The 16,358-nt window shown below is 39.9% G+C and overlaps 1 protein-coding gene across 1 annotated transcript; it reads left to right on the forward strand.

The window, feature by feature from the left end:
- Positions 1–4,253, forward strand: LOC122728939 (zinc finger CCHC domain-containing protein 7-like). Its single transcript, XM_043967639.1, is given in 5 exon segments — positions 1–88; positions 2,463–2,596; positions 2,733–3,072; positions 3,075–3,156; positions 3,911–4,253. Coding segments are annotated over 5 exon segments (987 nt in total).
- The last annotated feature ends 12,105 nt before the right edge of the window (positions 4,254–16,358 follow it).

The following is a 16,358-nucleotide window of genomic DNA, read 5'->3' on the forward strand; positions in this document are numbered from 1 at the left end:
ATGGCATTCTTTGGCATAACCCTGTTGGGCTATCAGGATCCCTTTCTGAGCAAAAAGAAAGTCTGGGTGAAGGAAGGAGAAGAGACAGGTAAGAGGAAGGCAGGCAGGGAAAGGAAGAAACAAGGGAGGGTCAAAAAGGAACCAATGGACCAGCAAAGAATGTCAGGCCTAATGGTCACCAGATAGTTTTCCTAGACAGTGGAAAAAGAATTGTCTACCAGTACTTATGCCTACAGCAGGTTATTTGAGCTATATCAGAAGATGCCTGACATCACTTGGATATGATCTTTCCTCACCAAGCTAAAAACATGGCAACTGGTGTGGGAAAATGACAAAACACTGGTCTTAAAACTAGTTCAGGTAATGATTTTAACACTTGATAACTGCCCCCTGAATTTTCTGAGTCTCAGTTTCTTCAACAGCAAAATGGAAATATACTTGTATTGATTACCTCACAGGGTTGTGGTGATAGAAGTTTTTAGAAATATGAGCTATTAATAGTATATTAATCTCATTTGTAACTCCTATCTCTTAATGGGATAAGCAGATAAGATCCCTTGATTAACTCCCAGGGGACAATAACATTTGAGAGTTGAAGCTACCCTGAGGCTCCTAGTCTGGAAAGTTGCTGGATCTGAGGATCCAACTACAACCAGATCCCTGGATTATGTCCAAAGAAACAGGAAAAGGAGAGGACTAAATTAACTGCACCCTAGAAGTACTCAGCATTTGTATTACTCTAGCTGGCCTGATCCTCAGGTTACTTCCCAAACCGTCTCACCCACTCCACCATGAACCTCTTGCCCCAATCCAAAACTTGCAAGTGAGATTTACAGGTTAGGACCAAGGTATGACTCCTGTTGCTGTTGGCCCAGAGTAGAGAGAAAATAGAAGAAAGCCGTTTAAGGAGCGTATCTCCATCTTCTTGTTGTTCCTCCTTTGTTCTCAAAAAGGACATCTGGAAGTTGATGTCTTGACTTGCACATGAATTGGATATGAGTGGTGCAGAACTGCACAAAGTTATCAGCCTCACTCTCTCCTCCAGAATCATCAAAGTTCAGTGGCAAGATAAAGGTCATGATTGATGTAGGAGGTAAAAAAAGGGTTAACCCTAAAAACCTAAGACCCAAGCTATAATTCAGATATTAGCTCTAAAAGGGAGTCAGGAGGGCAGCTAGGTGGCACAGTGGAAAAAGCACCAGCCCTGGATTCAGGAGGACCTCAGTTTAAATCTGGCCTCAGACACTTAATACTTACTAGCTGTGTGACTCTGGGCAAGTCACTTAACCCCAATTGTCTCACCAAAAAAAAAGGGGGGGGGGGCGGCTAGGTGTCGCAGTGGATAAAGCACCAGCCTTGGATTCAGGAGTACCTGAGTTCAAATCTGACCTCAGACACTTGACTTACTAGCTGTATGACCCTGGGCAAGGCACTTAACCCCCATTGCCCAGCAAAAAAAAAAAAAAAAGGGGGGGAGTCAGACCCCAGTTAATGGATAACTTACAAGTCAGGATACTAGGTTCTCTTACCCACAGAAATCAGTGCCCATAACAGGAACATAAAAGGGGCAAGTCATATAACAATGATAAATTGACAGCCTATAGAAACCCAGACTAGGAATAAATGATAAATGAAGATGTTTTGAAACTAAGCATGGGAACCAGAAAGAGACATGCGCAGAAAAGGCCAAATTTTTCCCCAGATTCACCTTATGACCTGTAAACCCCCAAAACAGACCTCCATGTAAAAAGGTACCCGACTTGGGGGTTGGCTTAGGACCCCAGGAACTCCAAATTAGGATAAGCCCTCCCCTGTACCTCCCAAAGGTGGAGATTATTATAATGAGACTGATAATCAATTTATCCATACTAGAAATATAACTGTCTTTTCTTTCAATATTTGAGAGATACCTTTCCACTTTTCTGGTTCTCTCCCTGTGATCACTCACAGTATTGCAATAAAACTTGGGAAACTGAGTCTTTGAGTCTTGTAATTCTTCTGGGATGACTCACAATTAATTTGACACTTAATCTCAGCCCACATCAATGATGACTGGTGATAGCAGGATGCAGTGGGCAACCTTGACCTCTCTAAATTTAAGGTCTTTCCCAGGTCTGTTTGTCTAAGGCCAGGCCCTCAATGACTAAGGCCTGGATAAGAGTTGAGACAAAAGATGGCTCAATTTACCAAAATAAAGATATCAGTCTGGGAGGAAAAGACCTGAGGGTTTCTGAGGGATCACTAGTCTCTGGCCAGAACAGAAAACAATTGCTATTTATAGTCATTCTAAACCATCAAAACCTAAACAATGAGCCAGAGAAGCTTGGGCTGAGCCTATTTTTGGCCATTCAACAAAGCCAGAGTGATTTGGGTTTTAAGGTGGAGTCAAGTAGCTCCATTTAAACCACAACTGGCATGCCTACCCTCCTCTAAGTGGTTAGGTTCCCCATTGGTGTTTCCAGGTCGCAGCTGCAGCACATTTAGGTTTTCCAAGATGTTTGGTGGGTATGAGACCATAGAAGCTTATGAAGATGACCTTTACTCATCTAGTGAATTGAGTATTGACAGTGAAGTGGAATTTCAACTCTATAGCCAAGTACATTATGCACATGATGTTGATGATGTCACTAGGAAGGAAGACAATGAAGAGCTCTGAAGATCCTGAATCATTGGATATTAAAAAGACAAATCAGAAGAGCTTAATTGTTCTTTCAGATACTGATGGCATCCAGATATCAGATAGTTCAGAGGTCACCTCGTTGTCTGATGAAGATAGTCTCTCCAGATGTAAAAGAAAGAACAGAGGAAACCAGGTACTGGAAAGGCAGTGTGAAACCTCTACTGGTGAAGACAAAAGTGATGTAAACTGGTTCATCAGTGATAAAGATCTAGAGGCTCAAATAAGTAATAACAGATCATCTGGTAAACAAACCAACAAATACTATTCAGCTGACAAAAATGTCACCTGGAGAAATTGTAAAAAACGTGGTCATTTGTCAAAAAACTGTCCTGTTCCACAAAAAATAAGTGTGTGTTTCCTGTGTGCTGAGAGAGGACATCTACAGTATGATTGCCTGCCCGGTTTTGTTTAGATTGTTCTTTGCCTGCAAATTACTCTCACAAAAGCCTTGAAAGACCTTCATGGAAAAAAACATTGTGAGAGGGCAGCTAGGTGGCACAGTGGATAAAGCACTGGCCCTGGATTCAGGAGGACCTGAGTTCAAAGCTGGCCTCAGACACTTGACACTTACTAGCTGTGTGACCCTGGGCAAGTCACTTAACCCTCATTGTCCTGCAAAAAAGGAAGAAATGAAAAGTTCCTATCTAGCTATACTGTCTAAAATATCTAATGAGTGGTTGCCAATAAATCAGAAGCTTTAGCAAGAGTTTTAGACTTTTAAGCATTTATTAAGGAGCATAAGAATTTGGTGAATAGAAAGAAAGAGGCCTAAATGCCTACATCTATCTATCTCAGGCAGCCAGCATTTTTGCTCCACTCTCCAGGAGAGTCCTGACGAAAGAGCATTAGGATCTAATGATCAGAGAGAAAGGTAGAAATCTAACTATTTCTAAGAGACCCCATCATCCGACCGGCCATGGTGAGGTCAGGAACAAAAAGGACCCAACGCTTCCTTCTTCTGCCCAGAAGCCCATCTCAACCCCCCTCCCCCCTACACACACACACACACACACACACACACACACACACACACACACACACACACACACACCTCCAAGCTAATTGGCTGGTAGCTTTGATCGACAGCACCCACGAACAAATGTCACTTCCTGACTCCAAGGAACTGACCTTCCAAGCCACATGGCTTGCCCTCAGATTCCTTCTCCTCATGGCGGAGCTTTCCTATAGTAACTCTCCTGCAGGTGGCATCACTTCAATTGTCACAGTAAGAAAGAAAAAACATTGTGAATGGTGCAATATGAAAGGTCACTATGCTGTTAGTTGCCTAGAAATATGGCGGCAGTATCACCTAACGACCAAACCCGGACCACCCAAGAGGCCAAAAACCTATTTGGGACAACTACCCTTAGTATACTGCTACAACTGCTCTCAGAAATGCCATTATGGATATGAGTGCACAGAAAGATGGATGTTAAATGGGACATTTCCAACAGTATCATTCATCTACTACTACTATAAGGAGCATGATATCTGGGATCAAGAACAAAGAATTCAGTGGAAAGTAGAACTTCAAAAAAATGGAGATTTTCCAAAACCAGTCAAGAGACCCTGAATGGAACTAGCAAACAGGAGTCTCTACTAAAGAGACATACCATACAGGAAGACTACAAATGATATCAAGAAAAGAAATATCTCAGAACAACAAAAATGAGCAATTGGAACAGTAAAAGCCAAGAAAAAAAAACAAAAAACCAGGAGGAATGTCCAAAGATGATATGATGCAGGATGAAGACTTTATCAGAGGACTCAGAAATTATCCTTTGTAAAAAACATGACAGTCTGGCTTTGAAAATGAATGAGGTATCCTAAGTACAGTATGATTATGAAATTATTGAAGCATTAAGGAGATAGGGCACCTGAACTACAAGAAAACAGAAGAAATCATACTGGTATAATTAGCAAAAGGAACAAAAGTTCTGGCAAATATATGAAAAGGAGAATAAATCAAGGTCTCAATGTAATCACTAAAGAATGTTTTTCTTCAGTGTGAAAATCACCTTAAAGAAGTCAATCACCCAAATGTGTAAAAAATGTTTTAAAAACAAAAATCACAACATTTATTACAGTTGAAATTTAAATTACCTAGCTTTTTAAGAAGCTGTGACATATATTTTTTTGCTTTGATAAGTTATACTCAGAATAAATTAACTAGACACTGAGACAAATTTTTTAAAAAGCACAATGGATTTTTTAAAAAACCTGTCTTTGGGGGTGGCTAGGTGGCACAGTGGATAAAGCACCAGCCCTGGATTCAGGAGTACCTGAGTTCAAATCTGGCCTCAGACACTTGACACTTACTAGCTGTGTGACCCTGGGCAAGTCACTTAACCCCCATTGCCCCCCCCCCAAAAAAAAACAACCTGTCTTTTCAGAGCTACATTTCAAGAAATCAAAACCGAAAACCATGCAGGACAAAATAAATTGTCCTAGGGGCAGCTAGGTGGCACAGTGGATAAAGCACCGGCCAGGGATTCAGGAGTACCTGAGTTCAAATCTGACCTCAGACACTTGACACTTACTAGCTGTGTGACCCTGGGTAAGTCACTTAACCCCCATTGCCCTGCAAAGAAAAAAAATAAAATAAAAATAAATTGTCCTAGCTTCGTGAAAAAAAAATGGAGGAGAAAGAGAAGGCCAAGGAGGGAAGAGGAGAAATAGCAGCAGTCCCAAACTTCTGTTCTGATTGTCAAGCTGGGTCCCCAAAGGGCAGTGACTACTAGTCTCAGTTAACATGGTAAAAATAGTTAATACAAAATGTTCTCCTAAGAACCTAGTTCACTCCTCACAAATACAGCTTCCCTGGGAGGAGTAAGCTTAAATTTAGACCACGATAATTGTTGTGAGAGACAGATTTAAGAAATATGTGTGTGAGGAGGCAGCTAGGTGGCGCACTGGATAGAGCACTGGCCCTGGAGTCAAGAGTACCTGAGTTCAACTCCAGCCTCAGACACTTAACACTTACTAGCTGTGTGACCCTGGGCAAGTCACTTAACCCCAATTGCCTCACTAAAAAAAAAAAAAGAAAGAAATATGTGTAACAAGGTTTAACTTACAACACCTACTCTGAAAGTCCTCTCTTTGTAAGAGACTCTATGCAGAATCATTGTCGTTGTTCGTTCTTTATTCTTAAAACAAGACCAAAGACATCAATGGATGATATCCCTCTACACACACACACACACACACACACACACACAAATACCATCTGTCCCCTTGCTGATTGGGGGTCATGAAGCTAGTAGAAGTCTACACTTGTTCAAGCTATTTAAAATGTGTTTACTTTATACTACCCAAAGTCCTAGAAAAGGAGTCTTAGATTCACCCATTCAACAGTGTTCTTAGAGAGGAACAATTCTATTTTTTTGTGTGTGAGGCAGTTGGGGTTAAGTGACTTGCCCAGGGTCACACAACTAGTGGTAAGTGTCTAAGTCTGGATTTGAACTCAGGTCCTCCTGACTCCAGGGCCAGTGCTCTATCCACTGTGCCACCTGGCTTCCCCAGGGGCAATTCTGTTTTAGGTGTTTTACCCCTACCTACCACCACATATATTCCCCAAGGACCAGATGCTTACTTTTCCATTTGAGAGGATCAGTAGGACACATTTGTATTTGGCAGTGAACCTTTGACCAAAAACAACTTGAGTCCTGGTAAAGGTAAAAATGGGTTAAGAATGATTGAAAATAGGAGCAGCTAGGTAGTGCAGTGGATAAAGCACCGGCCCTGGATTCAGGAGGACCTGAGTTCAAATATGGCCTCAGACACTTGATACTAGCTGTGTGACTTTGGGCAAGTCACTTAACCCTCATTGCCCTGCCCCCACCCCCCAAAAAAAAACAAAGGGGGAGGAAGAATGATTGAAAATATTTGTCTTCTATGTGGAATAAGATTACACTTTCTAGGTATTTCCAAAGGTCAGAACGAGGACCAAAGGGTCCTAAAGATGAAGGAATCAAAGATGATGGGTAGAAGTTTCAGAGAGAGAGATTTCAATAAAATTGCCCCCAAATAGAGCAAGCTATCTCATGAGCTAATGAATTTCCCTATCCTGGAAATTCAAACAAAGGCTGGGTAACCACTTGCTGGAGATGTAGAGAAGATTCATGCACTTAGAAGGGTATTGGAATGTCTGTGTCATTTTTCTTCCCTTTTTAGAAAACAGAATTGAATCAAAAGTCTTAGACCTAGGTTCTATTCCTGGCTCTGCCACTAATTAGTCAAATAACCTTGGGAAAGTCCAGTAATTTCTCTGTGCCTTAGTTTTCTCATCTCAACATGATGAAATTAGGGAATACCATAGAATTAAACTTTTTAAAGGTCTCTTCTGGGTCAGATATTCAATGAGTCACTCAGCAGGGAGCCACTGAATGTCTTTCATCAGTAGGGTGAAGTGATTAGATGTGGATTAGGAATATTATTTGGGGACAGCTAGGTGGCACAGTAGATAAAGCACTGGCCCTGGATTCAAGAGGATCTGAGTTCAAAACTGGCCTCAGACACTTTACACTTACCAGCTGTGTGACCCTGGGCAAGTCACTTAACCCTCATTGCCCTGCCAAAAAAAAAAAAAGTAATATTATTTTAGTAGTCATCCTTATGGTATGAAGGCTAGATTGGAAGAAAGCAACCAATTAGAATTCTACTGTCAAAAATCCAGGTAGTTGTTAATAGCAGTAGATAAGGTAGGAAGGGATCAAATTACAGCTATTTCAGATGTAGAATGGCAGCCTTGTCAACTGACTGAAATTGGAGAATAAAGATGAAGGAATCGAAGATGATAGTAAACTTTTGAACCTGAGTGACAGAGTATGGAACAGTTATTAACAGAAAAGAGAGGTCAGAAAGTGGAAGCAGATTTGAGGGCAAAGGTTTGGACCTACTAAGTTTAAGGGCCTGGGGGACTCTGAATACCCTTTCTGCCCATTTCCCTATGATACCCACTCCGAACCTAAGTGAACATTGGACAATCTAAATCACAGTTGTACAAAAATCAAGTTGAAGTCAAGAAGTTTGATTGGAATGGAAAAATGTCTACTAATCTTGAGAGGATAAAAATAATCAGATTATTTACAGCTACCCTGGCCAAAAATTTTTTTAAGTATTATTTTCCAGTTATATATTGGGATAGTTTTCTTTCTTTTCTTTTTAGTGAGGCAATTGGGGTTAAGTGACTTGCCCAGGGTCACACAGCTAGTAAGTGTTAAGTGTCTGAGGCCAGATTTGAATTCAGGTACTCCTGACTCTAGGGCCGGTGCTCTATCCACTGTGCCATCTAGCTGCCCTAGGATAGTTTTCAATATTTGTTTTCACAGGATTTTTAGTTCCAAATTTTTTTCTCCCACCCTACTTTCCCTCCCTCCTCCCCAAGATGGAAAGCAGTCTGATATAGTTTGTATATGTACAATCACATTAAAAACATTTCTGAGGGGCAGCTAGGTGGCACAGTGGCTAAAGCACCAGCCCTGGAGTCAGGAGTACCTGAGTTCAAATCCAGCCTCAGACACTTAACACTTAACTAGCTGTGTGACCCTGGGCAAGTCACTTAACCCCAACTGTCTCACTAAAAAAAAAAACAACAAAAAAACCCCACCAAAAACATATCTGCATTAGTCATCTTGTGAAAGAAGAATCAGAGCACAAAGGGAAAACCTCAAAAAAGAAGGAAAAAAAACCAGTCCAAAAGTAGAAACAGTATGGTTCAATCTGCATTCATAATTCACAGTTCTTTTTTCTAGATGTTGAGGACATGAGTTTTTTTGAAACTGTTTTGGATCATTGCACTGCTGAGAAGAGCCAAGTCTATCCCCATTGTTCATTACACAATGTTGCTATTACTGTATACAGTGTTCTCCTGGTTCTGCTCCTCTCAGACAGCATCAGTTCATGTAAGTCCTTCCAGTTTTCTCTGAACTCCTCCTGCTCATCGTTTCTTACAGCACAATAGTATTCCATAACATTCATATACCACAACTTGTTTAGCAATTCCCCTATTGATGGGCATTCCCTAAATTTCCAATTCTTTGCCATCACAGAGAGCTTCTATAAATATTTTTGTATATGTGGGTCCTTTTCCCTTAATGCTGGCTGTAAAAATTGTTTCCCAGTTTTCTGCCTCCTTTCTGATTTTGGCTGCATTGCTTCTGTTTGTACAAAAGTTTTAATTTAATATAATCAAAGTCTTCCATCTTGCATTTCATAATATTCTATATCTCTTATTTGGACATAAATTGTTTTCCTCTCCTCTGAGAGGTCAACTATTCTTTCCTCTCCTAATTTATCTATGGTATCACCCTTTATGTCTAAATCTTGAACCCATTTTGACCTTATTTTTGTATAAGGTGTAGGATGTGGGTCTATGCCTAGTTTATGCAATATTATCTTCCAGTTTTCCCAGCAGTTTTTTCAAATACTGAGTTCCTATCCCAGAAGCTGGAGTCTTTGGGTTTATCAAACAGTAGATTACTATTATAATCATTTACTACTGTGTCTCCTGTGCCTAACCTATTCCATTGATCCACCACTCTTATTTCTTAGGTAGTACCAAATAGTTCTGATGACTGCCAATTTATAGTATAGCTTCAAATTTGGTACAGCTAAGCCACCTTCCTGTGCATATTTTCATTAGTTCCCTTGATATTCTTGATTTTTTTTTCAGATGAATTTTGTTATTATTTTTCTAACTCTATAAAATAATTTTTAGGTAGTCTGATTGGTATGGCACTGAATAGGTAAATTAATTTAGGTAGAATTGTCATTTTTATTATATTAGCTCGGCCTATCCATGAGCAATTGATATTTTTCCAGTTACATAGATCTGATTTTATTTGTGTGAAAAGTGTTTTGTAATTGTGTTCATAGAGTTCCTGGGTTTGTCTTTGCAAGTAGACTCCCAAGTATTGTCTACCATGACTTTAAATGGAATTTCTCTTTCTATCTCTTGCTACGGAGCTTTGTTGGTCATGTATAGAAATGCAGATGAGTTATGTGGGTATATTTTATATCCTCCAACTTTGTTAAAGTCATTAATTGTTTCAAGCAGTTTTTTAGTTGATTCTTTAGGATTCTCTAAGTATACTATCATATCATCTACAAAGAGTGAAAGTTTTGTTTCCTCCTTGCCTATTCTAATTCCTTTAACTCCTTTTTCTTCTTATTGCTATAGCTAAAATTTCTAGTACAATATTAAATAGAGGTGACAATGGACATCCCTGTTTCACCCCTGATTTTATTGGGAATTTCTCTAACTTATCCCTGTTACATATAATGTTTGCTGATGGTTTTAGGTAGATACTGCTTATTATTTTAAGGTAAGCTCCATCTATTCCTATGTTCTCTAGTGTTTTTGATAGGAATGAGTATTGTATTTTGTCAAACGCTTTCTCTGAATCTATTGAGATAATCATATGATTTTGGTTAGTTTTGTTATTGATGTGGTTGATTATATTAATAGTTTTTCTAATGTTGAATCAGCCTTGCATTACTGGTATAAATCCCATCTGGTCATAGTGTATTATCCTGTTTGTTGATCACTTGCTGTAATCTCCTTGTTAATATTTTATTTAAGATTTTTGCATCGATATTCATTAGGGAAATTGGTCTGTAATTTTCTTTCTCTGTTTTGACTCTGCCTGGTTTAGGTATCAATACCATATTTGTGTCATAAAAGGAATTTGGTAGAATTCCTTCTTCACCTATTTTTCCAAATAGTTTGTATAGCACTGGAATTAATTGTTCTTTAAATGTTTGGTAGAATTCACTTAAAGAATTCCAGGGCCATCTAGTCCTGGAGATTTTTTCTTAGGGAGTTCATTGATGACTTGCTCAATTTCTTTTTCTAAAATGGGCCTATTTAAGGATTTTATTTCCTCTTTAGTTAAACTGGGCAATTTGTATTTTTGTAAATATTCATCCATTTTATTTATATTGTCAAATTTATTGGCAAACAGTTGGGCAAAATAGCTCCTAATTATTGCTTTAATTTCCACTTCATTAGTGGTGAAATCACCTGTTTCATTTTTGATACTGGTAATTTGGTTTTCTTTTTTTTTTTATCAAATTAACCAAAGGCTTATCTATTTTATTGGTTTTTTCGTAAAACCAGCTCTTAGTTTTATTGATTAATTCTATAGTTTTCTTGCTTTCAATTTTATTAATTTCTCCTTTGATTTTCAGGATTTCTACTTTAGTACTTAGTTGGGGATTTTTAATTTGTTCTTTTTCTAGCTTTTTTAGTTGCATGCCCAATTCATTGATCTCCTCTTTTTCTTTTTTATTCATATAAGCATTTAGAGATATAAAATTTCCCCTAAGCACTGCTTTGACTGTATCCCATAGGTTTTGGTACATTGTCTCACTATTGTCATTCTCTTGGATAAAGTTATTGATTGTTTCTATGATATGTTATTTGACCCACTCATTCTTTAGGATCTAATTAATTTTTGGTCTAGCTTTCCATGGCTCTTTATTACATGTAATTTTTATTGCATCATGATCTGAGAAGGATGCATTTACTATTTCTGCCTTTCTACATTTGACTATGAGGTTTCTGTGCCCTAATACATGGTCAATTTTTGAGTATGTGCCATGTATCACTGAGAAAAATTCCTTTCCGTCTCCATTCAGTTTTCTCCAGCTATCTATCTTATCTAACTTTTCTAATATTCTATTAAACTCTTTAACTTCATATTTTTTTTGTGGTTAGATTTTTTTTAATTCTGAGAGGGGAATGTTCGGATCCCCCACGAGTATAGTTTTGCTGTCTATTTCCTCTTGTAACTCATTTAACTTCTCCCCTAAGAATTTGAATGCTATACCACTTGGTGCATACATGTTTAGTATTGATATTACTTCATTATCTATCATACCTTTTAGCAAGATGTAATTTCCTTCCTTATCTCTTTTAATTAGATCTATTTTTGCTTTTGCTTTGTCTGAGATAAGAATTACTACCCCTGCTTTTTTGCTTTTTTTTTTTTTGCAGGGCAATGAGGGTTAAGTGACTTGCCAAGGGTCACAAACTAGTGTCAAGTGTATGAGGTCAGATTTGAACTCAGGTCCTCCTGATTCCAGGGTCAGTACTTTATCCACTGTGCCACCTAGCTGCTTTTTTGATGTCAGCTGAAGCATAATATATTTTGCTCCAACCTTTTACCTTTACTCTGTGTGTATCTCTCTGCTTCAAATGTGTTTCTTGTAAACAACATATTGTAGGATTCTGATTTTTAATCCACTCTGCTATTCGCTTCTGTTTTTTTTACAATAGGTATAAATTATATATATATTAATCATTTTAAATACCACTCTTGTATAAATCTTTCATATATTCAGATCATACACGTTTTTAGAAATTTATTTTGAAGCTAGTACAGTAAACATGTGAGACATCTATGTAAATCTGCATTAGGATTTTAGTGAGATAAAGAGAAATTCATTTGTTGCTTCAGAGACACATATCACAATAAGTGACTGGATGACTAGCAGAGTTCTTGCACATTTAAATCAAATTTAGCTTTAAATCATTTAGTTTGACTTGGGCTTGGGACCTTGCTTCATGTCTTTTAGTTGCTATAAGATATTTAGTATGTGTAGATATTTAGTATGGAATAAGGATGATACAATGACAACTCACGTCTGTTTTATGGGAGAGTTCATCCTATTCACATTCACAGTTAAGATTATTAACTGTTAATTTTCCTCCATCCTCTTTTCCCCTGTGTTTGTACTTTTTCCCTTCTTTCACCCTATTCCTCTTGACCAGTGTTTTGCTTCTGACCACTGCCTCCCTCAATCTGCCCTCAGTTTTTTCAGCTGCCTTTCTTTTTCTTGCCCCTTTTTCCCCCCACTTCTGCCCTCCCTTCTATCAATACTGTGAGGGAAAAATCCATCCTCTTCTCAATAATTCTCAGGAACTCAGCAGCGAAGTGACAAAAGCTCTTTTATTTCCTTCTCTCGAAGAGGCACCCTCGTGTGCAGCTAAATGGGTGCAAAGAAAAGGGGCTCGCAGGCCCTGTTTTATACCCTAGACCCTAGCGCAAATGGGCCCTCCCCTTTTTCATCATTAGTCCAATTACTCAAGGGTTACAATCTACATGCAAAAACTAGCTAATCGGAACGCAGTATTCCCATCCCTCTTATTTTCCTTATATGGATACAATTCAGGAGGACCTTGTTGAGAACAGGGCTCTTTGAACCATGTGACTTTAGCCTGAGGGGGAGGAGGAGGGGATCTGAGACCTTTGTCCTTCAAGCAAATCGGAATGCAGTATTCCCATCCCTCTTCTTTATATAGGCATGACTTGGGAATGGACCTTATTTTCCTTATATGGATACAGCTCAGGAGGACCTTGTTGAGAACAGGGCTCTTTGAACCATGTGACTTTAGCCTGAGGGGGAGGAGGAAGGGATCTGAGATCTTTGTCCTTCTAGCAGGTTAGGAGGGGTATGATTGACTGTTGTATCCACATTGAGAGGAGGCAACTACCTATTTCCTCACAAATACCACCCTTTCCCCCTTCTTCTTTTGTTTTCTTAAAGAGTAATATAAGTTCCTTTATACAAAGGGAGTATATTTTATTCCCTCCCTGAACCAAATCTGATGAGAGTAAGGTTGAAACAATGCTCACCACTCCCTTCTGTCCCTCTATGGTAATGGGTTCTTTTTGTGCCTCTTCATATGATATAATTAACCCCATTCCACCTCCCCTTTCCTCTCTTCCCTATAGTCTTCTTTTATTCTGTCCCTTAACTTTCTTTATATCATCACATCAAAGTAAATTTAATAACAATACCTTAGCAGAGACACAGATCCCAAGAGTTAACAGTATTATCCTCCCTCATGGGGATGCAAGCAGTTTAACATCATTGAACAACCTTTCCCCACTGCCACCCCTACCCGTTTACCTCTTTATATTTCTCTAGAGTCTTGTATTTGGAGATCAGATTTTCTGTTCAGTTCTGATCTTTTTCTCAGGAAGCCTTGGAAGTCCCCTATTTCATTTGTAAGGTGCTAAAATTCTAGCTATACTTTTTTTTTTGCAGGGCAATAAGGGTTAAGTGACTTGCCCAGGGTCACACAGCTAGTTAAGTGTCACATGTCTGAGGCTGGATTTGAACTCAGGTCCTCCTGAATCCAAGGCCAGTGCTTTATCCACTGTGCGACCTAGCTGCCCCCTATACTTTCTAAAATATCTAATGAGTGGTTGCCAATAAATTAGAAGCTTTAGCAAGAGTATTTAAGTATTTATTAAAGAGCATTAGGATCTAATGATCAGAGAGAAAGGTAAAAATCTAACTGTTTCTAAGAGACCCCATCATCCGACCTGCCATGGCGAGAACAGGAACCAAAAGGACCAATGCTTCCTCCTGTGGAACCAGGAACATCCTGTCTCCCCCCCTTGCCCCTCCCCCCCCCCACAGCTCCAAGCTAATTGGCTGATAGTTTTGATAGACAGTACCCACAAGCAAATGTCACTTCCTGATGCCAAGGAACTGACCACATGGCTTGCCCTCAGATGCTGTCTCCTCATGGCAGAGCTTTCCTACAGTAATTCTCCAGCAGGTGGCGTCACTCCAATCGTTACACATTGAATGTCCATCTTTTCCTCTGAAAGAGAATGCTCAGTTTTGCTGGGTAGTTGATTATGGGTTGTAATCCAAGCTCCTTTACCTTCCTGAATATCATATTCCAAGCCCTGCGATCCTTTAATGTTGAAGCTGCCAGGTGCTGTGCAATCCTGACTGACTCCATGATATTTAAATGGTTTCTTTCTGGCTGCTTGGAATATTTCCTCCTTCACCTGATAATTCTGGAGTTTTGGGCAAACTTTTATACATACATATATGTGTGTATATGTAAATGTGTATATATATTCATAGGCAAAAGCTGGTTAAAATGAGTATCAAAGGCAACCTTGAAAGGAGAAATAAATGATAAAATACCTAAGGAGAAGTATTTAAGGGGACACTGGCCAGCCCCACCTATTTGTTTAAGTATGTGTAGGTGTGGAGCATTTTATTAGTTAATTGTATCTATATGACTCAGAAGCCCAGTAGCAACAGGGATGGATCCAACTCAAAAAGTTGGAGGGTGAGGTAGGGAAAAAATGCAGATTGATGGCTAGGAGCTCTCCACAAAATGGATACCCTCCCTCATTAACATAAATATATTGTTAGCTCAGCCTCTGTTCATGGAACCTAGATGAGGGATGAGATGTCCCATAGCTGGATTCACATGGGCCATGAAGCCTAATCTAAGCAAAAAATAATCTCCAGATTGAAAAGAACAAACATGGATAATAGAGGCTGAGGTTCTCAGAGGCTGTGGACTGTGTCATCAACAGAGAACCAGTCTCAGCCACAACTACTTGAAGGACCTCCCCTTTGGGGGAGGAGAAAAGGTAGAAAAGCAGACCCCAACAGGAAGTAAGAGAGTCTCACAGCTTCGGAGCTGACTAGAGACTGGCTGCTGACTCCCATGGAAACTATGGACCCCTGGTGAAGATGGGGGGGAAAGGCGGTGAGCTCCCGAACTCATGACATGGTCGGTCCAAAACACATCCACATAACGCCATAGGACAATGCCCGGAGCAGCAAAACCCACAGAAGAATGTGCTGAAATCATCTTCTAACCAGGAACGGCTTGGAAGGTCAGAAGGAGGGAGCTGCTGTGTTGATACAGGAGTCAGGCCCAACCCCACAGCCACCCTGACACAGATCCAGTCCCAGGAAGGCCTCACCAGAGAAGCAGACCCTCCCCCCCCCCAGAGCCTCTGAATCAGCTGAAGCACCTGTGTCATCTGGAACTAAGCTCACAGTCTAGTGAGAGGGCTGAGCCCTGGGCAGGGGGGAGACTTCAGGGGTCTATGCTGGTGCTGAGGCAGAACTTGGGTTTTTCACCCTTGCTGGGAACCAGGAGGCAGGCTTGAGCAGCAGTGGCCCAGGTCGGGGAGGGCAGGCTTGTTGGAGCTAACAACCACAACACACAAAGCTGGTTGATTAGCAAGTTGGTCTGGGGTCATCTAGGACCAGGGAACAGGCCAGGTGAGTGAAGAACCTGATTCTTCTTAAATCATACCACCTGGGACCTTCTGAAGCTTGGGATACTGCAGCCTGGAAACAGTGCCTCACTTTGAGGAAGTAAAAGTCAAGTAAAAGAAAGGCAAGATGAGCAGAGAAAGGTGAGGACCATCGAAAGTTTCTTCAGTAACAAGGAAGACCGAGGTGCACCCTCAGAGGAAGATGTCAACATCAGGGCCCCTATATCTAAAGCTTCCAAGATAATAGAGGCTGAAACTTAAAATAAATGAAGAGAGGGCAAGAGAAATATTTTGTTTCTATCAATGAATTCAAGTCACCCAGCCTGGATGAACAACATACAGGATGCTAAAAGAACACATAGATGTGACTAATGAACCTTGTCCATGAGTTTTTAGGTTTAGTGGATAGTTAAAATTATAGGTCAGTGACCATAGCCTAGAATGGATGGCTGCAAATCAGCATGAGCTTAAGAAGTGTTTTGCCAAATCTTGGTTTTGACAGGGCTACTAAACAAGGAGTTGGAGGAATGCTGTCGGTAGAGTGTTTGGATTTCAGCCAGTCATTTGACAGAGTCTCTCATGATGTCCTTGTAAACAAGATGAGGAGATGTGAACTATGTCAAAGC

This window comes from Dromiciops gliroides, chromosome 5 (assembly GCF_019393635.1).
Source record: "Dromiciops gliroides isolate mDroGli1 chromosome 5, mDroGli1.pri, whole genome shotgun sequence".
Classification (NCBI taxonomy): domain Eukaryota; kingdom Metazoa; phylum Chordata; class Mammalia; order Microbiotheria; family Microbiotheriidae; genus Dromiciops; species Dromiciops gliroides.